Raw genomic sequence first — 23,502 nt, forward strand, 5'->3', positions numbered from 1 at the left:
TCTTCTCACATTCTCAAGTGATTTATCCATTCAAGAGGATCATTGTCATAGATGCTCGATTAAGATCAAAACTCCCTTTGCACATTTTACATTATACTTCAAATATATATACAAACATCTATTCATATAAATACATTTCTTCTCTTCTAATGAAGACATCCCATTTTAAATTATTATTTTTCTTTTACTTTTAAACTAGTACCTTCGAAAAAGAAAAATAGAAACTTCCATTAAAAATAAGAATGTATACCTAAACTTGACAAAGTTTCAATTTTCTTCGCTTAAAAATGCAACAATATTTCAAGGCTAAATAATAATACGCATCGGCTTTTTTTATTATCTTTTTTTTTTTAAAAAAAATTAAAAAACATCTTTGAACTTGTAAAAACTCAGCCGTGAAATCAAAACTATTGTAGAAAATTTTCATTTACAAATTTAACAACAAACTTTCTTATATTATTTTGAAAAAAATTTTTTTCTTTTTCTATGATTCATCATTTAAAATAACCTCGTTGATTTTTTTTACATAATAGCAAGGATAAGTATACAACAATGGAAAATAGAAAATAAAAAAAAAAAAAAAATAGAAAATAAAAAAATAATAAAAGCTGGTTGAATTGTGATTGGTCCATGTTTCGAGCCAATCCGCTTCATCGTGTTACGTTAGAAAAATATTGAAAACGCAATTGCGCATGTATGACAAGAAAAAAAATCTATAAAATCATCATCTAATAATAGACAAATACTATTAATAAAAAAAAATAAAATAGAACTTAAATTTGTTGCTTAATTTATTGAGATTTTTTTGATGAAATTTCTGATGATTTTTAAGCTGATAAAAATATAAAATTATTGGAGTTGATGTATAAAAATGTCGACTTAAGAGTTGATGGTTCTAGAAGCTGGTCTTGTTGGATCAATAAAAAGCACACGACTCAGTATAACTATATATAAACGTTCTCTTTCAAGTGTACACATATAATCATCCTCTTGTACAATAAATTTTATCCAAACAATTCAAATTAATTGTCAACAACATCTTGACTCTTTTCATAAATTTATACTCTTCTTCCTGTTGATAAATATTCTTCGGTATCTTTTGAAATCATCTGTTGATTATTTAAATAGAATTTTTATATATTATTTTTTATTGCAAGTTGTTGATGAAGCATTTAATATGTGTGTCTAGTTACGGTTGTCATGGTTATATTGAAAAACTAGAACACACTTTTGACCACTAGAAATTTTATATTTATATAATTAACAAGTCTTGCTCGTGTGCACAATATTTGCTTGACTTGGTTTTGCGGTTAAAAATTTATTTCATCGTCTATTTGAAATATAAATATGTCAACTGTACGAGTGAATAGTTCAGTTAATTTAATATCATGGCAAAGACGAGCCTACGAGAGTCATCGAATAAGAGTTTGTGTTATTTTAATTATTAATTTGTTTTTTTTTTTTTTTTTAAATTTATTATTATTGTAATTTTAATATATTTTAAGGTCAAAACAGCAACACCAACAGTTGATATGAATCCACCAAAATTACGTCCACATGTTTTATATGATGCAAAACGTATTCAACTTCAACGAGAACGTCAAGGAATAATAACAAGAGATAATTTTATTTTATTAAAAAATCTTGAAGACATAATGCATGGAAAAATGAAGAAAAAAACATCAAGGCTTGATGAAAAAAAATCAAAATGTATACGTTCATTAATTTAATTAAGTTTTCGTAATTTTTTTCTATTTTCATACAACACTTTTATACATTATGTATTAGTGTGTTTTTTTTTTTTATTTTAGTGATTAGTAAAAACATAATAAATAACACAAATTAAATAAAAAATTGTTTTTATAATTTAATTATATATTTTAAAATTAATGTTATTTAAGTAGCTAAAAAAAATATAAATTATTATTCATTGTTTTTATAATGACAAGAGCGGCCACCCGATATTATTAATACAATTTTATTGATCGGCATAATTTTTTTTTGAATAATTCCCACAATTTTTACGATCTGGGAATTTTTAATTTTTAAAAATCAAAAATAATATCAGCTGTTGTTTGATAGCAAATTACATTACCAACCTAGTTTAAGATAAAAAAAAATAAAAATAAAAAAAAAGATAAAAAGATAAAAAAAATTGTTCGAATACGCCGGCATCCAGATATTCATTATTCAGTTGCAAAAAAAATTGTCACTCCAAAGCATCACATTTCTTTGTCTAGTCTTCTCGACACACATTTGTATTTAATTAACAATAAATAGTAATTAAATAATTCAACATGCCTGCAAAACCTACCTTCAAAGTTGGTAAGTTAATTAATCATAATAATATGTATAATTAAATTATTTTTTTTTAAGGCTAAATACATTATTTTTCCACGTGGTCTTATCAATTTTTATTGTTATTAATTAATTAACTAATTAAATTACTAATCAGTCATTTGCAAATTTAATTTTTTCTTTTTTTTTTAATCTAACTTATAATGTAACTATTGTTAACTATTTTTAATTATTATTATTTATTTATTTTTTCATTGTTTATTTATAGCTGATATTTCACTCGCTGAATTTGGCAGAAAAGAAATAACTCTAGCTGAAAATGAAATGCCAGGTTTAATGGCAATTAGAAAAAAATATGGTCCAGAAAAAATATTGAAAGGTGCTAGAATTGCTGGTTGTCTTCATATGACTGTTCAGACAGCTGTTCTCATTGAGACACTCACTGAACTTGGAGCAGAGGTGAGCCAAAAATAATCATGAATTTAAATAATTTTATATTTAAATAACATACCAAGGTGTATGTTTACTTTGAAATAAAATATAAAAATAATTTTAATCTTCAAGTTTATCAGTATCTTGACCTTTTATACTTGAACTTATGATTGATTAATATTCTTTTGATTATTTTAGGTACAATGGTCATCTTGCAACATTTTTAGTACCCAAGATCATGCAGCAGCAGCAATTGCTAAAACTGGAGTACCAGTATATGCCTGGAAAGGTGAAACTGAAGAAGAATACATGTGGTGTATTGAACAAACACTTGTTTTTAATGATGGAAAACCATTGAATCTTATTCTTGATGATGGTGGTGATTTAACAAATCTTGTTCATACAAAATATCCAGAATACCTTAAAGAATGTCGTGGTGTATCAGAGGAAACAACAACTGGTGTTCATAATCTTTATAAAATGGTTAAAGAAAATAAACTCAAAGTACCAGCAATCAATGTCAATGATTCAGTTACAAAGGTTTGTTATATTTTTATACAAATATTATATTAATTTAATCATCACAATAACAATAATATTTTTTTTTGTTTATAGAGTAAATTTGATAATCTTTATGGATGTCGTGAATCACTTATTGATGGTATTAAACGTGCAACTGATGTTATGATTGCTGGTAAAGTTTGTGTTGTTGCTGGTTATGGTGATGTTGGTAAAGGTTGTGCTCAAAGTCTTCGTGCATTTGGTGGTCGTGTTATTGTTACTGAAATTGATCCAATAAATGCATTACAAGCAGCAATGGAAGGATATGAAGTAACAACATTAGATGATTGTGCACATAAAGGACAAATATTTGTTACAACAACTGGCTGTAAGGGTATCATACTTGGTTCACATTTTGAAGCAATGCCAAATGATGCAATTGTTTGTAATATTGGTCATTTTGATTGTGAAATTGATGTATCATGGTTAGATAAAAATGCTGTTGAAAAAATTAATATCAAACCACAAGTTGATAGATATCAATTGAAAAATGGTAGACATGTTATATTACTTGCTGAAGGACGTCTTGTTAATTTAGGATGTGCTACTGGACATTCAAGTTTTGTTATGAGTAATTCATTTACAAATCAAGTACTTGCACAAATTGAACTTTGGACTAAAAATGATAAATATTCAGTTGATGTTCATATGCTTCCTAAAAAGGTAAACATATTCTTCTCAATATAATTAAATTTTTTTTAATCAATTTTGTATTCTAATTATTGTTTTTTTCGTTTTATCAGTTGGATGAAGAAGTTGCTGCTCTTCATTTGGATCATCTTGGTGTTAAATTAACAAAACTTACACCAGAACAATCAAAATATCTTGATATTCCTATCAATGGACCATTCAAACCAGATCATTACAGATATTAAATATTTCTTGTTTTTATATACAACTAATCAATGATGATGATAATAATAATTCAAATAAAAAACATTTTCATGAACATTTAATAATTTTGTCATTTGTTTTGTTATTTTCTTTTCAATATGTCAAAGAGTTGTATTTAAATTTAACCATGTACAAGATGAAAACATGTGTCAAAGGCTATAGATATTATTTTCCACCTGTTAAAGTTCATCCTCTTATCAAGGTAATGCTTTTTTTTTTGTCTTTTTTCTAAATGAAAAAAAAAATCATTAATAATCATTTCGAATAACTTGAAGCTTGTCAGATGGATATTTTTAACATCAGGAATAGTTTATGGTGTTGTTAAAAAAAAAAATTACTCTATAATGGAAAAAAATTATCAAGAAAATATAAAAAAAGCTGAAATAAATAAAATTAAATATTTGCAAGATGAAAAATCAGTAATATCAAATGATGAAAAATTAGTGTCTTTAAATGATGAAAAATTATATTTAATTAAAATACTTAAATAATCAACAAGACAGCATTGTTTTTACAGTCTTATTTTTTATATAATAATATATTTATAAATAATAATAATAAATTACATTTTAAGTAGAGAATTACTTTCTCGTAAACAACAACATCCACATCCAGTTGGACAAACAGTTTCAGTACTAAACCAAGTTGCAAGATGTTTTGTGTGTCCACCATGTCCACATGCTGTACAAAAATTACTTGGACCTATTGAAATATTAATTAATATTATTATTTATTTATAACAAATGTAATTTAAATTATTATTATCAACTCACCTCTTACTGAAATATGACAAATAACACACTGAAAAGCAAAACGTTTACAGCTTGAACATTGTGGTCCTTTGCTAGTTTTAATACAAATTTGACATTCACTTTGAAATTCTACTTCTTTTGGTGTTTCAGTTGGTAATGAACTAACATGTTTTAATACTTGTGCTCTTGCATCAAGTAATCTCCAACGATGTAAAACTTCAGCATATGCTTTTTTATAACTATCATAAAGCTGTGCATTTTTATCATCCAATAATTTTATACGTTTACCATTATCATAACTATCATTATTTAATTTTAAATCATCAAGTGATTCTGACCATGAATTTGATCTATTATGTTTAATATTTTGGAAATTCCAACCCTCAGTTGTTGTGTTTGCTGGATGAATTGTATGATATGGTGATCCACCAGGCTAAAACAAATTACATTAAATTATTTAAAATAACTAATTAATTTTTTTTTTCTTCTATTTGTTATATTAGTAAATTATTTTGTATTGTTAATTGATCATATATTTTTTTTTTAGAATTAATTAAAGCTCGACAAAGTACCCGAGAACCCGTCTTACCTTTGACCACCATTTCCCAGTGAAAAGCCTCTACAACAAACACAAATATAATAAAAAATAAATGAATAAATTAATTGCATTTTTGATTAATATATTTACAATAATATGAGAGAGAAAAAGATAATGATAAATAGTTTTGTTAATGATTAATTTAACAACAAAATAATAATGAAATTAAATCATGTGGTACTCGGTCGACAACTAATTTTTCGATTTGTTATTTGTCGATGAAACCCTCATGTTCAACCAGCTGTACCCAAATGATGATGATTTAAATGTGTCGTTGATTTTTTTCTAATATACAATTTATTAGCTAGTGATAAATGTAAAAATTTTGGTAATAAATTTGATATACTATCTTTTCTTTTTTGTGTTAAATCCTCATGAATAACTCACACTTATTTTGTTGGATTTATTATTTTGTTGATATGTTTTATTTGTATCATGATTTGCTGAACGATGACTAAAAGCACAACTCAACATTCCAGCCATTTGTATGTCTGATTGATTAGCATAGTGTTGAATTCTTAAAAGACAAATTAATAATTAAAAATTAAATTAAAAATTATATAAAAAATAAATAAATACTCACAATGAATGAATCATATTTTGTCCAAATGGATGAAGTGGCCAAGGTGGAATAATATCAGGTGTTTGTGCTGATGTTGTTGTTGTATTTGTCAATGATGGTGATATAACTTGAGCAGCAAGACACCATGCTTGTACAAGATCTGGACGTTCTAATGATGCAGCAATATTTGCATTATGTTGACACATACCAGGTATATCTGTTATATTTATAATATATTTTTCAGCTAATTCTTTATTTATAAAAAATAATGATGATACATCAAATACAGTAACCATTGAATATAAATTTTTTGAATAATTTTTATTATGTGTTTTTTGATTTGATCCATATGTACTTTTTTTAATAATTTTACGATCTTTAAAATAAAATGAACTTATTGACATTGTATCACCAGGTTGTCCAAATGTACCAGGAAACATTGTCATAAATGGACCACTATTATTATTTGTTGTTCCAAGTGCTGATAATGCTCTTGGTGTTGTAACATCATTTTTAATTGATGATCTACGTGAAAATATTGATCTACCAAAACAAACAAGTATACCAACACTTGAAAATTTTGCACCAGATGTACGAGGAAATGGTATAAATGTATCTTGAAAATTTGTACAAATATTTGTTGAATTTAAAAAATCATTATTTGTTTGTATATAACCAAGATGACCAGTTGTTGTATCTGTTTCATCATTAGTACATGTTTGTTCTAATGTTGTTATTAATTGTCTTAAACATGGCTCTAAACATGATCTATTTTTTTTAACTCTTTGTTGTGATGTTTGTTTTAATACACGTAATAATTTTGTCATTGTTGTATTATCAATTGTTGTACCAGGACAAAATTGAAATGTTGGTTGTGCATTACATGGATAATTACTTGGAAAATTTACTTTTAATATAATATTATAATTTTTATTTCTAGCTGTAACAGTACAACTTCTTTCAACAGCATCCATTGCATTTAATTCAATATTTGGTATATTCATATTTATCAATGAAAATTCTTGTTGTAATGTTTTTGGTTGTGTTGGTGATGGTATATCATTATCATTATCATTAATTCTAATAATATCATTTTTAATATTATTTTTATTTAAATCATCTAAATTTGTTGTTATAAAATTTAATTGTGGTTTTATTATTTGTGAATCATGTATTTGCATTTGTTGTACTGATCTTAATGTACGTAAATTTGTATCTTCTGAATATTGTGTATATATTGATGTATCATTATCAATTTCACGTCCACATAATTTTTTTAAAAATGGATCAATTTTAAATATTCTAAGACATTGATCTTTTGACCATGTTATTAATTCATAATTTGAATTATCTAAATTTTTATTTCTCCATTGAAATTCAAGTACAACATCATTATGTCCAACAAATGTACATATTGGTGCACCAAGATTTGATGTATTCCATAATAATAAACTATTTTCACCACGTCGTAATTGTGGTACAACAATTGTCACAAGACCTTCACCAAATGGTGTATATCTTGCTCTCCATACTGGTGAATTTGTTGTTAATATACTTTCAGCTCTTCTTGGATTACATGTATCAAATATTTTAACAGTACAATCTTGACTTGATGTTGCTATTTGATTTTGTTTAAATGGACACCAATCAAGACCATGTATTTTAGTTAAATGTGCTGTTATATATTGTATTGGATTATTTCCTTGTCTTTGATCCCATATTTTAATATCACCATCATGTGATGTTGCAAGTGTATTTGGTGATAATGGATTCCAACGTACTTGTGATGAACCAGCAACAGATGATAATGATAATGCTGGTTTACGTTGATCACGTATATCCCATATATGAATAAATGTATCAATACTACATGTTGCTATTATATCTGGCTCTTTTGGATGCCAATTTAAATCAGATATAACACGTGTATGACCACGAAGACTATGTGTTGTTTGTAATTCTTGTCCAGTACCAGCAAAACTTAATATTTCAACTCTAGTATTACTCTAATAATTAAAAAATAATAATCTTATTATAATTATAATTTTATTTTTCAACATATAATTGTATATTTTTAATTTTACTAACTGAAACTGCACACAAATGACAATTTGGTGATGTTGGATTCCATTCAGCTGTACCAACTTCATATTTACTTTGACGTGGATATTTTTTTAGAACATCTGTAGCATTGTCAAGATGTCTAAGTGCAAAACAACGTCGTCTAGAAAATTAAATAATACATTTTATTAGCCATATAAATAATTATAATTTAGACAAGTGTTTATCAACTCACCCAGCTAATAAGAGATAGCTGCCTGTTGAGTCCAAAGCCATTGTATTGGCCTAAAAAATAATACAATATTTATCATTATTTATAATTATCAAATTAATTAAAAATATAATTTAATTATTACCTGGAGATCACGATAGTCAGTGAGTTCATAATCAGTTCCCCAACGTTTTGACATTTTATTAATAATAACAACAACAACAACAACAACAACACACTGTCACACCATTCCTAAGATTATTTATTTATTTTTAAAATAATTAACAATACATTGACGTTGTTCATTGTTACCACTATTTATTATTTAACAATTAATAGTAACACTAATTACAGGAAAAAAAAACTATAAAAAAAAATATAATCCAAGGTGAGAACAACAACAAATGATGATTGTCAAATAAAAAAATATGGAAGGAGAAAAATACATTTATCAACAGCTAGTAATACAGAACATTTTGATAATAAGAATATAAAAAAATATACAAAAAAAGATTTCGGTATATTTCGGTCATTGATGATTTTTTCGGTATACATCAAAAGAATATAATGACAATGAAAAAAAGCTTATGTATACAAAATCTATCCCCAAACCGATAATCCATCCTAAAATGTGTATAAATCTATCTAAAAAAATCGACCATTTGAAAAACATATTTATTTTTTTTTATTTGATCTTGTATAAGGAAAAAAAAAAAAAAAAAAGATGTAGTAAAAATACAGAATTGAATATTGTTTTAAAAAATGTTTGTCGGCAATTTTTGAGATGATAATCTTCTCCCTTATTGGGAACCAGATGAAAAAACCGACAATAACAATTCAACTCTGGAAGGGATCATCATGATCAAATTGAAAAAAAAAAAAATATATGCCATAAGCAAAAGTTGTGCTCCAAAGTATAGTCTATCTAAATATCGTCTTGTAAAATTTTTATAAAGTGTTATTAATTAGTAATATATTTAATTAAAAAAAAAAAAAAAAACAGTGTCTAAATTTCTACAAGAAAAAATTTACATATTTTATTATAAAAATTAAATAAAAGTAAGTATAATGATTTGTAAATAAATTTTTTTTTTATGCTTAATTAAATGTTAATTAATGTTTTTCTAATTTGCAGTTATTTTGATTATAAATCATGATGTCTAAATTTATTTTGAGTACTCTGTTTATTGTTGTGATGTCAATTGTCTGTGTTTCCTCGAGAGGACTTGATTGTGTTCTAAATAATAATGCAGTGAGTAAAAATTATAAATAAATAATTTATAATACTATAAGAAAATGATTGAATTATAATTAATTTTGATTATTTAATTTTTTTTTAGTGCAGTGAATCTGCTAGTTGTTGTGCAAATTATGCATGTATAAATAACAGCTGCCAAAAATGCATCGAAACACATCAACCGGTATGTTAGAAAATATAATAATAATTTTTATGAATTATAATTTATTTAAAACAGATTATTAATAGTTTTTTTTTGTTGGTTTTTTTTTTTTTTTATAGTGTGATAGTGAAAATGTATGTTGTCCAGGAAAAATTTGTGCAAAGAATTCAAGAGTTTGTGTGGATATCAGTTCTGCAAATACAGGATGGGAGGATTATGATTGGAATGAATTAAGAATAAATTGACCGTCAAATTTGTTTGTTATATAAAAGTCATAGAAAAATATTAAATCATCAAATTTTAATTTATGTAAATAGCTCAATGTAAAAATGTGTAAATATAATAATAAATATAGATATTTTTTTAAAATTATTATTTTTTATTTATTTATTTATTTATTATTAAATGAAATTAAAAAATCATCAGTGAAATTAATTTTTCAAATTTTCTCTGCTTTGTTTTATAATCTATACAAATAATCATTTGAAATTAATGATATAATTATATAAAAATTAATAGTAGTAGTTTAATTTAAAAAAAAAAAAGAAATATATTATTTTACAATGACAGTATAATTTTAGTAATAATAATAATTTATAATTATTTTATAATAATTATAAAATGAAATTAAAAAATTATGTTTAATATTTACAAACTTAAGTACTGTAATACTTTAAATTAATTGTACAAAAGGTGTGAATTGTAAATTAAATTCAGGTGCTATTTTAAAAATTATTATTAAAATTTTTTTAAAACCAGATTGCACCTGGTTGAGATGTATTATGTTTATCATGTTCTTCATCACTATCAGATACTGCTAAATCATCATGAATTGTATCAGAATTAATATTATCTTGTTCTGGTGATACTTCAGTTGAATGATATTGTGTTTGATCATAATTTAAATCAACATCCATAACTTCTTCTGTAATCAAAATAAACAATTTTATTATTAATAATTAATACACCTTTAAAATAATTATAATTAGTAAATTTTAAATATTAATTTTACCTTGTTGAGTTATTTGTTGTTGATTAAAATAAGATATATCTATACTTTGAGTAGATTGTTGGCTATGATCATCATCACCAACTGGTACTTGTGGTGCATTTATAAATTTATCAAATTCATTTAAATCATATGAATTTTTATTGGCATCAAATGGTACTTCTTCAAAATCATCATCATCATCATTATCATCTTCACTTGATGATTTTAAATCTTCTTTAAGAATGTCTATTGTTTTCATGTCATCAGTATCATCAACAACAATATTATTATCTCCATTATTTTCAAATTTAATCATTTCTTCTTTTATTTGTTTTTCTTCTTTTGCTTGTATTACTTCTTCACCAACAACATCAACTTCTACATCACCCTCAACATCAACAAAGATATCATCATTTATACTAGAATCACATAATTGATTTAATGATATATTTGTTTGACTAATACGAGTTTCAGGCTCAGCAATTGTATAATTAATATCATCAGGTACAAATTGTAAATTGAGACTATTATTTTCTTGACAATGATTAGTAGAATTTTTATTTTCTAATTCACTCAATTGATTATTATTACAACCATCATATTGATCAAGTAAATTTTTACATCCTGTATATAATTTATTGGCAATTGCAACAAGTGGATGTTTTTTTCCATTATAAAGTTCACAATTATATAATATTTGTTTAATATCCTGTAAAAATACATGTCGATTTTTATACATGTGATTATCAATTTGTGTAAATATTTTTTCAAGATCCATTGGTCGTTTAACAATATTATAATATTCTTTATATTGTTTTTTATTAACTGGTTTATTAAATGGAAATACTTCAGGCATTAATTTAATTGTTGTATTTAATATTTTTTTAAATATAAATGCTAATTTTGTTTCATCATTATCATCAACAAATGGATTTATTTCTCTTTCAAGTATCATTAATTTTTCTTCTTCTTCAATTATTTTATCAGCACATAATTCCATCATTTTTTGTGCAGCAATTGTTAATTCATGATTTTCACCATTATAAATTTTTGAATTTTCATAAATTTGTATAAAATCATCAAGAAATTCTTTTCTATGTTTATATTTTGTTTGTCGTAATTTATCACGTATTTTTTGTAAATCCATTGGTTTCATTATTTTAATATGATAATCTGGTGCTTGTCTTATTGTAACTGGTAATATAAATGGTGTAACATATGAAAGTTTTTGTATATTTTGAAGTATATTTTCAAATATTGTTGTCATAACAACAACTGGATTTGTTCTACGTCTATTAATACGTTTATTTGATATTTTTTTATTATCATAATAATAATCATCATCATTGTCATCTTGACGTTTACGTTTTTTTCCATCATTTGAATTTTTTAAATGTTTAAAAGATTGTGATTTACGTTTCATTAATTCAGCATTATGTTCATTAGCCATTTTTATGACTGTTGATGAAAATTTAATTTTAATACCTTCAACATTAATAAGATCTTTATCTTCATAATGATTATTTTTTTGATAATTATTATTATCATTCTCTTGATTATCAATAATTGACATTGATGATTTATTAAAATATGGACATGCTCTATTTGTTCTCATATGACCAACACTACCACAAGCACCACATTTAAATTTAGAATCTGTTTTAAGTTGTAATTTTTTATTAGTACAATTTAATGAATCACCATCACCACCATCATCATCATGATTATTAAATATTGTTTTATCATTACGATTATAAATATTTAATACAGATTTATTTGCAAATGCAGCAGCAGCAGCAGCACATTTTGCCTCATTTTTACGTTTACGTCTGTCTTGTTCTTGTTTTCTACGTCTAGCTCTACGTTCTTCTTCTTTAGCTTGAAAATCATTATCTGTTGCAATTTTTCTAATTGATTCATCATCTTTTAATTCGCGTGTTTTTAAATATAAATCAATTACTTTTTGATTTGATATTATTTCAGTACGTGTATATTCTTTGCCATAGTCATCACGATACGTACGACTTATTTTAAGTGTTTTATTTTTTTTAATAATATTTTTATTTTTATCATGATTATTATTATTATTTTTAGTATCATTTATATTATTATTATCATCATTAATCATTTTCATTAATTCTTTTCTAGCTTGTTCTTCTTTTTCTTTAGTTAATTCTAAACATGTTTTTTTATTATTCAACATATTTTCAATATTTTTACCCATTTCTTCATAATTATCAGAATTATTATTATCATCATCATCTGAATTATTATCATGACTATCAGAATCATCATCATCATCAGTACTTAATACTTCATTTGATGCTAATATATGATTTTGTAAATCAAATATTCTTTGACATTCATCTTTATATCTTTCATGATGTTCAGCAATTGAATGACGATTACCACGTGAAAATTGTATAACAGCTTCAATATCAATATCATCAGTACCAGATTTAGCTTTTTGTGTTGATAATGTACGTACAACAGCAATAATTTCCCATCTTCCTAATTCATCAATAACTTTTTTATTTAATCCATATTGTAATAATATTTCTTTAGCTTTTTTAAGATCTAATCTTCGTAAATCTGATGATGTACCTCTTAATTGTTTTTTTGATTCTTTTAATTGATCTTTATTTACAATTGGTTTATTTGGTACTCTAATATATGAAAAACCTTCACCAATACCAGTTGGATCAGCTGGACCAGTTAATTGTAATAAACATTTACCTTTTAATGATTGTATATATGTTCTTGTTGTATTCCATGGTGCAGCTTGTACTTCATCATCTTTTTTATTAATTATATCATCATCATCATCATCTTGTTGTGGTAATAATAATGATTTTTCACAACCATAACCAGCATCTTTTAATCTTTGTTCACCAGCAATCATACTATAATATGCACAACATTTTTCTGGTGTTATCATTTCACGCATTTCATCTTCTGTTGGTAAACGAAAATCATTTCTAATAACCCACCAATTTGAATCAATACCAGTTCTTTGATAATCAGCACATAATTTTAAACGTTTACGTATTGTACTTTCACTTAAACCAGGAAATGCTTTTCTAATATCTTCCATTTTTATTTTTTTTGGTATATCATTTGATTTAAAAAATAAACGATAAATATATACTTGAAGAAAATCACGTACAAAATTATTAGCAAGTTTTGAATTTGGTGCTGGTACTTCATACAATGGACATTCTTGTCCAGCAATAAATAAACCATCATATTCACGTATGTAATATTGATTTGAAGTACGTATTATAATAAAATCAGTTTTTGGTATATCATGTTGATATATTGGTGATCTATACATATTATTTTCAATTGTTTGAATTGTTTGTCCAGGTGTTAATGAACCAAGAAATGGTGATTTATATGAATATACTGTTTCACCAAATTCATAATTTTTTGGTCCATTATCATTTGATGGATATCTTTTATAGTAATTTTTAATCTTTGAACACATACCAGGTTGGCTAATAAGTGGTGGATATTGTTCTGAATATTCAACAAGTACTAATTTACTATCTTTAGCACTTAAATCTTGTGGTGTTCTCATGAAAAATACATCACCACCACCAGATGCAATACGTTCTTGTTCACGTTGTTTTGCTTTTTTAATAATATTTAATGTTAATGGTTTTATTTTATGTGGTCCTGGATATGATAGTTGACAATTGTTTAAACGTTTCAATGGCATTCTATGAAAATTACGTAAGCTTTTAATACTCATATGAGTTTTAATAAATGGATCACGTAATTCAACAACTGGTATACTATGTTGCATTAAATTACCACCACTTATATTCATTTTAATTGATGTTTCTTGTTTTGCCATGTAATATATATCATTTGATATATTAAATGGATCATTATTTTCTATTTTTTTAGGTATTATTTCTTCTTGTACTTGTGGTATAAAACCAGCTTCACCTAATAACATTTGAGTTTTTTTCATATGAGGATTTGTTACTTTAACTTTTTTCTTTGGTTCATCTTTTTCTTTAAAATTACCTTTATCTTCTGGTATATTAAATATTATATTATCATCATTGAGATCTAGAGTTAATATTTTTGGTTTTGGTATTTCTTTCATATTCATTGGATCCCATATTATATCATCTTCCCATTTATTATTGGCAAGTTCATCATTATCAAATGGTAATATTGAGTTCCATGTTGATGCTGCTGTTTCATTCATTTCATTATTCATTTTTTCTTGTAATTTTAATATTTGTTCATCATCTTGTTGTTGTTGTTGTTGTTGTTTTTTTTTTTTTTTTAATGTTGATACATAGTTTTCTCTTCTATCTAATGTCTTCATATGATGTGGTACTTCTATACTTGTTGTTACAGGACGTGGTTCTTGATTAGCATCAATTTCCCAACAATTTTTTTTTCTATGTAATTCTTTTATAAGTTTATCTCTCATACGATCATTTGTATCCCAAATAATATTCTTTTCCCATTGTAATTGTGATACCATGAGAAATGCTTCATCTGGTAGTGCATCATCATCATTATTATTCATTGTATTTTTATCAGATTCATTATCTTTAGCTAGCTTAAAGCCATAATCAAAATTATCCTTATCATCAGAACAATTGAAATGATCATACCAATATTTTGCTGGACCATCACGCCAAAGTGTGTTATCTTCTTTTTTATTTTTAACATCATCATCAACAACAGCTGTTTTAACATCAGTTGTATCATTATTTACTGCTGGTGCTAATAATTTTGTCTCATCATCAGATGCAATTGCATCTAAATTTTCTGGTACTGGATCATAATACAATGTCCAACTTTTAAATATTTTTCTCTTTTCATCTTGATTACAGATAATATTTGAATTATTATTTTGCAATTTTCTCTTATGACGTGCAACATTTCTCCATATATTTGGAGGACTATTTGTTTCGTCAGGATTAAAAATTCTCAAAAATCTTAAACTTTTAGCTGGTGAAAAATCAGGAAATAAATTATTTATCTCTGTATTTTCATATTTTGAAGGAAGCATTGATGCCAAAGGTCTATTAAGATTTATTTCATCATTGGTCTTGGATACCTCTTGTGTTAAATTTTTTATTTCTTTTGATGATACTGATGACAATAACTGGTTGTTTAAATTTTTACTAGCATCATCATCATCTTTTTTAACACTATTAGAATTTTCTAATATTAAATTGTCTATTTCTTTTGATGATACTGATGACAATAACTGGTTGTTTAAATTTTTACTAGCATCATCATCATCATCATCATCTTTTTTAACACTATTAGAATTTTCTAGTATTAAATTTTCTATTTCTTTTGGTGATGGTGATAGTGATAGTAACAATTGATTGTCTACATTTTTACTATCAACATTATCATCTTCTTTTTTAACACTATTAGAATTTTCTAGTATTAAATTTTCAATTTCTTTTGGTGATGGTGATAGTGTTGGCAACAACTGATTGTCTAAATTTTTACTATCAACATTATCATCTTCTTTTTTAACACTATTAAAATTTCCTAGTATTAAATTTTCTATTTCTTTTGATGAATAAGGTGATGATGGAGATGACTGAGTATCTATATTTTCAGTAACATCTTCATCATCATTATTTTCTATTTTAATTGTATTATTTAATTTTACAATTTCATCATTATTATGTACATTATTATTATCATCAATTGACTCACTTATATCACAAGAACCAAATGCATCTGGTGATTCTTGACTGTAATCCTCATCTTCAAGATATTCTATATCAATATATTCATCAACATATTCTTCAACATATTCTTCAACATATTCTTCAACATATTCATCAACTGAATTGGTATTATTAATTGACATCATAGAATTATCATCAGAAGAAGAACAAGAAGATATAAGCATGTCATTTAAAAGATCATTCACCTCAAATTGACCAATTGAAGCCAAATTTTCTTTTTCATCATCATCTAGAATATTATTATTTTCCAGTTGACCTTTATTATCAATATTACCAAATACATCAACTTCACTATCACTCTTCTCATCAAAATCTTCATAGTTTTTAATCATTTTTAAATTTTTTTTAAATTTTCCATTCACACAGTAGATTATTTAAAAAAAAATATATTACATTTATTAATTTATAATTTTACATTTTTAGGTTATGAGTTTTATTTTTACATTTATTTTAATTATTTAATTAATTAATTTATTAACTTCAATGTTTTTTTATTTTTTAAAATTATTATAATACACTTTGAATTGATGTTATAATCAAAACATCAATTAATCACAGTGGATAATAATTAAAATTAATATTGAATTTTCATTGATGCTAATTTAAATATAAAATAAGGATGATACATGTGGAGTAAAACACGTGGGTCTACTAAAATATGTTAGTTATTCCTTTATATATATAGTACACTGATGTACACAGCTGACGACATATTTATTGAGATAATATTATCTAGATAATATCATCTGGCTAAAATCTAATCTAAGTGTCATGGCCGTTAATAAAAACGCGCGAAAGATTTAAAAAACTACTTGTTGTTAATAAATAATAAATTGATAATAATATAAAAATTGATTTAAAAAAATACGGTAATTACTTAAAATTAAAATCAAATAATGAAGCTCACATTATTAGTTATTATAAGTCTGAAATAGTAAATAAACCCTTTAGGGCTTTTTTTTTCCGATGGCGGCGCTTGAAAAACTTTTTGTCAAACCTTTATATTGAATATAGTTCATGACTAAAGGTCTTGGAGCCAAGACAGCCATTCAAAAGCTCCAAAAGTAAGTTGAAACTCGGTTGGTCAGTCCAGTCTAGTCAAGTCTAGGATTGTCTAAGAATAAATATTAATTTTAATAATAAATAAATATTTATTAACTTGGTTATGTGTAGTGAAAAACAGTGCTTAAAAATTTTTTGATCTTTTTAAATAATATATATAACATAAATAAAACGTGGTTACAGAAGTTATTTTTGATAAAAAACATAGAGCTCAAAAATCTTGATCTTTTTTAATATAATATAATAAAAAAATATTGAACCAAAACTTGATTTAAATTAAATAGTAAATACCATATTTTAATTTTATCGATATGAGTCTTACAAGATTACGTAAATGTAAAATAATACGCAAGTGGAAAAAAGGATGTATAAAAAAATCAAAGGATACAAGTGACATTTCAATACGTGCCTTCAACAAAGAGGATAATGAGGTTTGTACAAAATGCTTTGTTTTTCACCAATCACCCTGCTTGTAGATTAAATATTAAATAATAGACATTGATTATAATTCTTTTTAGGCATACTATCAGCTTCATAATGATGATGGTAAAAATACGACAATTGACTTTGGTAATTATCATTGCCTGGCTGAAATATCAATGTATCTGCCAGCATGTAAAAGACCAAAAATTGCTTTAGGTATGATAATTATAACATATTAATTATTTGATTTTTTAAAAATTATTTTGTAATGACAATGAATTTATTTATTTTTAGTTTTCAAGAAATGGAAAAATGGATGTGTAAAAAAATCTAAATTGACAAGTCGAAATTCAACACGTGCCTTCAAGAAAAAAAATAATAAGGTTTGTACAAAATGCTTTGTTTTTCATCATGCTTGTAGATTGAATATTGAATAATAAACATTAATTATTTTTTTTAGATATACTATCAGTATTATAATGATGACGCCAAAAATACGACGATTGATTTTGTTAATGATGATTGCCTGGCTAAAATATTCACGTATCTGTCAGTATGTGAAAGACCAAAAATTGCTTTAGGTATGATAATTATAAAATATTAATTATTTGATTTTTTTAAAATTATTTTGTATTGACTATAAATTTATTTTTTTTTTTAGTTTGCAAGAAATGGAGACAAGCTTTTAATTATTCTTGGCAGAATATAAAAAAACTTGAACTAATCCATTGGGAATATAATGAGTGTCCAAGTTATTTAAAAAAATATCCAGAACTTTATGGACAAGTATGGTTTTTAAGATCGCTGCTTAAAAAGTGTGGTCGTTATTTAACAGAATTAGATTTGACAGCCCATGGTAATGATGGCATAGTGCCAGTTATAAATGAATTTTGTCCAAACCTGGTAAAACTTCGTTTAAGATTCAAGAAGGTATTATTTGGAGAATCTCTAATTAATGCATTTTCACGTCTATCTAAATTAAAAGTATTAAAAATTATATTTCAACATGTTGATAATAATACATATTTCTCTGATACATTAGTTAATACATTGAGAAGCGTTGCTGGTACATTAACTGAACTGACTTTGTCAAATTGGAACGAAAAAAATTTTCTTAAAAGCTTGAGACTTCCAAAATCATTCATTCATGTACGTTAAACTTTATATTTATTACAAAAAAATAAAAAATATTTTTTTTATTCTTGACATATACTTATGAAATATTTTTTTTTGCAGGTCATTCCTGAACTGAAAGCCTTGAAATCAATTGAAACTGCTGGTATATTTATTGATATTGATTTATCCATGCATCTGGAAAAGTTTGGAATATTAGTCATCAGTCATGATAGTAAGTGGTTTCATGACTATATGCACAAAACATTTCTGTATAAAAATATTGAGATGTTGGATTTACAGGATTACCAAGTTACAGATGATTGTTTATATACTCTAGCCAATTGCCTGGAGAATTTACAAGCGCTTACGACATTTTGTAAACTGGTAACTGATGTTGGCATAGTAGCTATTTCAAAGATGAGTAATTTAACATATCTTAATCTTCGTGGTCCTAGTCACGTCACTGATTCTTCAATTAAATTACTTAAAAATTTAAGATGTTTACATTTACCATACAGCAATAAAATTACTGATGTTTCACTCACTAAAGTTTTTGAAAATTCGCCAAAAATGAAACTGTTATACTTTGTAGAAACACTTGTTACTTCTGAATTTTTAAAAAGAGTAGCAGAATTATCAACAAATCGAAAAATAATAGTAAAAATGGGTCTTTCATATATACCTGGTTCAACACAATATGAATCGCAATATTTACGTCTAGTTCTATTAAATTCATTAAAAAAAGTCGTGTATATGTCGATAAACTTCAGGGATACATGAAAATTAATTTTAAAATTACAAAAAAAATTATTTACTTTATTTGATTATTTAATTAGTATGTTAAAATGTTATTTTTAAGATATTATTTTATTGGAATTATGTTATGAAAACGGTAATTTATAATTTACAATTTAGACCTTGTATATTTGAAATTAGCAGTTGGATGAACAAAGAATATAACTTATTGAATTTGATCGACGTTTTAAAATTTCATTATCAATATTTGGATTAATAAAATTACGTAAATCAACAACTATTTTTTCTTAAAATTCTCTACCTTTTTTATCACGATTTCTTTCATCGTCATCCTCATCATTATTATTGTTTTCATTTATTATTTTTTAAATTAATACTGGTCTTAATTTTGATACAAGTTGTGGCATTGTATCACGTAAATAATAATTATGTTTTGCTGCTGATAATATCATCTGTTAAAAATCTAATTCAAGTGTCATGGCCATCAATAAAAACCCGTGAAAAATTTAAAAATCTACTTGTTGTTAATAAATAATCAATTACTAATAATATAAAAATTAATTTAAAAAAATACGGTTATTACCCAAGTGATATAAAAATTAATTTAATATTAAAATTATTAAATTTTAATTATCATAATTTTTGATAATATATAGTTAATAATTTAATAATATTTTTCAAAATGATTTTGTAAACAATAAAATTATCAAACGTAAATAATACAAGTATAAATTAATTTTTCAAAAAATTATTCATTGGTGTGCATCACACACATACCTATTTATTTTATTTCTATTCATAAAATTAAATACAAAAATAAATTATTCCTTTTATTCAGTATTTTCCTTGCCTTCTGAAAATTTTGTGCTTCGAGCCGGTTGGGCTGGTTGTTAATATTTTTCGTTGGATCAGTTAAACCACAACCTTGTGCCTGTTCACATCGCTTTTAAAAAATAATAAATAGTTTTTAATATTATATTATAATTTGTATAAAATTCATTACTCAATTAAATTTTATTAACTTTAATTAAACGAGTTAAATATCTTGGCTAAAATTAAAATGGGGCAGCTTCTTGTTGGAGTTATTATTCTGGGTTTATTAAATCTGGTATCAGCAGGTCCTCGCTCAACATGTCCAGGTGTCTTGAGCTACGTCAAGGATCATGCCGGCTCATTTTATGGCTTGATTAAAATTCAACAATCACCAATGTTTGAAAATGAAATTGGAGCAATGCATCTTCAAGTTATTTTGGCAAATTATGATAAAGATATCAAGGTATGTAAAAAATGATTAATAATTTTTTAAATAAAATAATCATTAAAAATTGGCCATTAAAAATTTGTCTTTGAAAATTTAATATTTAAAAAAAAAAAAAAAAGAAAAAGAAATAGAATAATATTCAAAGTTTTTCTTTCCATAAATTTTCATTTTCTTTGTAATTTTATCAATTGTTTTGTTTTTTTTTTTTTTTTTTTCATTAATTTGACTGGGCTATTGAATATTTATTTATTTTTTTTTTTTCATGCTCAATAAGTATAAGATAAATATTGAGCAAATTTTAAAAACATTTTAGAAAAATAAAATTTATGATGATTCATTGCAGATGAATCATAAATTTATTTTATTTTAAATTTAATAATAATAAAAATATTATTTTTATTTTTTCTTTCAACAGTACTTAGGAAAAGTGGATTTGTTGATGTCACTTGGTGATGCTTATGCCAATTTGATTCGTGGCAAGCCATTGATTTACAAACTTACACCGCCTTCAACAAATAATTTTGATGTCTCTTCAATTACCATGAATGATAAGCCATATTGTCAACAAAATACATGTAAATATTATACATTAACTAATTATTAATTTATTAATTTATAATTTAAAATTAAATTGATAACAAATAATTAATTTTTACAGATTCAGATGATCCTATTTCTTTTATCACTTTGGATAATTCTTTAGTTCCAAAAGGTGATGATGATGATCACTTAACAGACTCTTATGATACAGATCATCATCCAGATATTCAATATTCACACCAGGATAATTATTATGAAGAAAAATATTCAAAATTGAATAAAGTTTGTGGAAAACCAAGTCGCAGTAAATATGATTTACTGTCTCAAAATAATCAAGTTTTAGAAGCTAAAAATTGGCCATGGTTAGCAAGTATTTTTTTGCATAAAAATAATCATGCTACAGTCCATGTATGTGCTGGTACCTTGATAACCAATCGTCATGTATTAACAGGTATAAAAAATCATTTTAAAAATAATAATAGCTTAAATATAATAACATAAATTTATTTTAAATTAACAGCTGGTAGATGCATCAAACCAGAAGGATCAATTCTTTCACCAGATGAATTTATTATTGGCCTTGGAATATCTGACGATTTGGATGATGATTCATATTACGAAGTTCGTGGTTATCAAATATATCATAAGCATGGTCTTCTTGCTGATGAAACATCAAATTTAGTCATTTTTGAATTGGAAAATAATGTCAGAAAAACACCAAGTGTTCAGCCAATTTGTGTTTGGTCTGATAGTTCAAAAGAAGTCATTGGTCAAACTGGTTATGTTGTTGCTTGGAGTAGAGATGAAGATGGTACCATCATTCCATTTGAACTTAGATTGACAAAGCTAACTGTTAAACCAAATGTAAATATTTTTTTAAATTATTTTATATTCAATTAATTTGATAATATTTTGTGATATTAATTTATTTTATTTTTTGTTTTTTTTAGAATGATTGTCGTGCCTATGATGAACTTTTTAAATTACCTACAATTTTTAATGGTTTAACTAACACATTTTGTGCTGGTGAAAATTTAAATACTGGTTATTGCACTGGACATATTGGTAGTGCTCTTGTTGTCTATGATTATAAAACAAATGCTTTTTTCTTACGTGGTGTTCTTGCACGAGTAATTCCTAAGGATAAAAAATTATCATGTCATTCACCCCAGTATGCTGAATTTATTGATACATCACAGTATATTGAGTGGATTGAAGAAACTACTTTATAAATTAATTTTAATTACATCATTTAAATAGTTTAATTTCATTTTCATTTTTCTTTATTTAATATCAAATAATCATAAAGTTTTTATTATTTATTTTAACAAACAAATACTTAACAATATAAAATTTAGTTTTCTTGGATTCATTTGTTTTATTGTTAATTAACTTTTTAAATTTATTTTTTTGAATTATCATGTAAAATATTAATTTCTATTAAAGCAAATGTATAATAAAAATTCAAAATTTAACTTATCATTTTTGTTTGTCAGTTTATTATTAATTTTAACATAGTTATTCAAATTATATTTACAAGTAAGTATTAATAATTTCTGTACAACAATACATCTTATAAAAATTAAAAAATAATTAAATTAAATTTCATAAAAATTAGTTACGAGATTTTTTTTAATATCAATATCTAATTTATTTCCTGGTGCTAATTGAATAAAACGTTGACTAGTGATACATAAAATTCCATTGAGTAGTTGTATTGCATCAAATAATTCAGCAGAATTTGGATATAAAATATAGCTCAATACTTTGATAATAAAAATAACATCTTTATAAGTTGACCAAAGATCAATCAAATATCCATGATAACGATAATTATCAA

At 24.7% G+C, this 23,502-nt stretch overlaps 7 protein-coding genes across 9 annotated transcripts; 4 read left to right on the forward strand and 3 right to left on the reverse strand.

The window, feature by feature from the left end:
* Positions 1–884: 884 nt before the first annotated feature.
* On the forward strand, positions 885–1,856 carry LOC122852833 (uncharacterized protein CFAP97D2). Its single transcript, XM_044152909.1, has 2 exons — positions 885–1,425; positions 1,506–1,856. The coding sequence occupies exons 1-2, from the start codon at positions 1,348–1,350 to the stop codon at positions 1,728–1,730; spliced, it is 303 nt and encodes a 100-aa protein (XP_044008844.1). The 5' UTR covers positions 885–1,347; the 3' UTR covers positions 1,731–1,856.
* A 296-nt stretch (positions 1,857–2,152) lies between these two features.
* LOC122852807 (adenosylhomocysteinase) lies at positions 2,153–4,240 on the forward strand. Its single transcript, XM_044152873.1, has 5 exons — positions 2,153–2,325; positions 2,567–2,757; positions 2,929–3,270; positions 3,346–3,954; positions 4,035–4,240. The coding sequence occupies exons 1-5, from the start codon at positions 2,298–2,300 to the stop codon at positions 4,164–4,166; spliced, it is 1,302 nt and encodes a 433-aa protein (XP_044008808.1). The 5' UTR covers positions 2,153–2,297; the 3' UTR covers positions 4,167–4,240.
* Positions 4,241–4,690: 450 nt separating this feature from the next.
* Positions 4,691–8,795, reverse strand: LOC122852788 (GATOR complex protein WDR59). Of its 3 annotated transcripts, XM_044152796.1 has the most exons (8): positions 8,515–8,795; positions 8,394–8,443; positions 8,186–8,321; positions 6,119–8,103; positions 5,923–6,052; positions 5,527–5,556; positions 4,959–5,370; positions 4,691–4,887 (listed from the first exon to the last, which is right to left on the reverse strand). In XM_044152796.1, the coding sequence occupies exons 1-8, from the start codon at positions 8,566–8,568 to the stop codon at positions 4,748–4,750; spliced, it is 2,937 nt and encodes a 978-aa protein (XP_044008731.1). In that variant the 5' UTR covers positions 8,569–8,795; the 3' UTR covers positions 4,691–4,747. The 3 variants fall into 3 exon arrangements, with proteins under 3 accessions (XP_044008731.1, XP_044008732.1, XP_044008733.1); XM_044152797.1 differs by lacking the exon at positions 5,527–5,556 and having other exon boundaries at positions 8,515–8,775; XM_044152798.1 differs by lacking the exons at positions 4,691–4,887; positions 5,923–6,052 and having other exon boundaries at positions 5,135–5,370; positions 8,515–8,775.
* Positions 8,796–10,494: 1,699 nt separating this feature from the next.
* On the reverse strand, positions 10,495–14,994 carry LOC122851045 (transcription initiation factor TFIID subunit 1-like). The gene is made up of 2 exons (XM_044150095.1): positions 10,782–14,994; positions 10,495–10,694 (listed from the first exon to the last, which is right to left on the reverse strand). The coding sequence occupies exons 1-2, from the start codon at positions 14,992–14,994 to the stop codon at positions 10,519–10,521; spliced, it is 4,389 nt and encodes a 1,462-aa protein (XP_044006030.1). The 3' UTR covers positions 10,495–10,518.
* Positions 14,991–16,836, reverse strand: LOC122851046 (transcription initiation factor TFIID subunit 1-like). Its single transcript, XM_044150096.1, has 5 exons — positions 16,779–16,836; positions 16,470–16,733; positions 16,143–16,394; positions 15,076–15,989; positions 14,991–14,999 (listed from the first exon to the last, which is right to left on the reverse strand). Exons 1-5 carry the CDS (start codon positions 16,834–16,836, stop codon positions 14,991–14,993), a joined length of 1,497 nt encoding a protein of 498 aa, XP_044006031.1.
* Positions 16,837–17,877: 1,041 nt separating this feature from the next.
* LOC122851047 lies at positions 17,878–19,425 on the forward strand. The gene is made up of 7 exons (XM_044150097.1): positions 17,878–17,997; positions 18,085–18,205; positions 18,284–18,372; positions 18,450–18,570; positions 18,651–19,138; positions 19,226–19,337; positions 19,406–19,425. Exons 1-7 carry the CDS (start codon positions 17,878–17,880, stop codon positions 19,423–19,425), a joined length of 1,071 nt encoding a protein of 356 aa, XP_044006032.1.
* A 1,496-nt stretch (positions 19,426–20,921) lies between these two features.
* LOC122851048 (serine protease 48-like) lies at positions 20,922–22,894 on the forward strand. Its single transcript, XM_044150098.1, has 5 exons — positions 20,922–21,137; positions 21,538–21,697; positions 21,781–22,113; positions 22,183–22,526; positions 22,613–22,894. The coding sequence occupies exons 1-5, from the start codon at positions 20,922–20,924 to the stop codon at positions 22,892–22,894; spliced, it is 1,335 nt and encodes a 444-aa protein (XP_044006033.1).
* The last annotated feature ends 608 nt before the right edge of the window (positions 22,895–23,502 follow it).

The sequence above is a fragment of the Aphidius gifuensis genome, linkage group LG3 (genome assembly GCF_014905175.1).
Source record: "Aphidius gifuensis isolate YNYX2018 linkage group LG3, ASM1490517v1, whole genome shotgun sequence".
In the NCBI taxonomy this organism is placed as follows: domain Eukaryota; kingdom Metazoa; phylum Arthropoda; class Insecta; order Hymenoptera; family Braconidae; genus Aphidius; species Aphidius gifuensis.

Excerpts from the sequence above, each read along its gene's own strand:
- LOC122852833 (XM_044152909.1), top strand. The coding sequence starts at position 1,348 with ATGTCAACTGTACGAGTGAATAGTTCAGTTAATTTAATATCATGGCAA. Across the intron at positions 1,426-1,505 it reads ACGAGAGTCATCGAATAAGA|GTCAAAACAGCAACACCAAC; the intron begins GTTTGTGTTATT and ends ATATATTTTAAG.
- LOC122852807 (XM_044152873.1), top strand. The coding sequence starts at position 2,298 with ATGCCTGCAAAACCTACCTTCAAAGTTG. Across the intron at positions 3,271-3,345 it reads TCAATGATTCAGTTACAAAG|AGTAAATTTGATAATCTTTA; the intron begins GTTTGTTATATT and ends TTTTGTTTATAG. Across the intron at positions 3,955-4,034 it reads TTCATATGCTTCCTAAAAAG|TTGGATGAAGAAGTTGCTGC; the intron begins GTAAACATATTC and ends TCGTTTTATCAG.
- LOC122852788 (XM_044152796.1), bottom strand. The coding sequence starts at position 8,568 with ATGTCAAAACGTTGGGGAACTGATTATGAACTCACTGACTATCGTGAT. Across the intron at positions 8,104-8,185 it reads GTCATTTGTGTGCAGTTTCA|AGTAATACTAGAGTTGAAAT; the intron begins GTTAGTAAAATT and ends TTTAATTATTAG. Across the intron at positions 5,371-5,526 it reads CTGGGAAATGGTGGTCAAAG|CCTGGTGGATCACCATATCA; the intron begins GTAAGACGGGTT and ends AATTTGTTTTAG.
- LOC122851045 (XM_044150095.1), bottom strand. The coding sequence starts at position 14,994 with ATGAATAATGAAATGAATGAAACAGCAGCATCAACATGGAACTCAATA. Across the intron at positions 10,695-10,781 it reads ACAACAAATAACTCAACAAG|AAGAAGTTATGGATGTTGAT; the intron begins GTAAAATTAATA and ends TTTTGATTACAG.
- LOC122851046 (XM_044150096.1), bottom strand. The coding sequence starts at position 16,836 with ATGATTAAAAACTATGAAGATTTTGATGAGAAGAGTGATAGTGAAGTT. Across the intron at positions 16,734-16,778 it reads TAGTGAAGTTGATGTATTTG|ATGATGATGAAAAAGAAAAT; the intron begins GTAATATTGATA and ends ATAATATTCTAG. Across the intron at positions 16,395-16,469 it reads ATTTGGTTCTTGTGATATAA|AAAATAATGATGATGAAGAT; the intron begins GTGAGTCAATTG and ends CAATTAAAATAG.
- LOC122851047 (XM_044150097.1), top strand. The coding sequence starts at position 17,878 with ATGAGTCTTACAAGATTACGTAAATGTAAAATAATACGCAAGTGGAAA. Across the intron at positions 17,998-18,084 it reads TCAACAAAGAGGATAATGAG|GCATACTATCAGCTTCATAA; the intron begins GTTTGTACAAAA and ends AATTCTTTTTAG. Across the intron at positions 19,139-19,225 it reads TTCCAAAATCATTCATTCAT|GTCATTCCTGAACTGAAAGC; the intron begins GTACGTTAAACT and ends TTTTTTTTGCAG.
- LOC122851048 (XM_044150098.1), top strand. The coding sequence starts at position 20,922 with ATGGGGCAGCTTCTTGTTGGAGTTATTATTCTGGGTTTATTAAATCTG. Across the intron at positions 22,114-22,182 it reads CAATCGTCATGTATTAACAG|CTGGTAGATGCATCAAACCA; the intron begins GTATAAAAAATC and ends TTAAATTAACAG. Across the intron at positions 22,527-22,612 it reads AGCTAACTGTTAAACCAAAT|AATGATTGTCGTGCCTATGA; the intron begins GTAAATATTTTT and ends TGTTTTTTTTAG.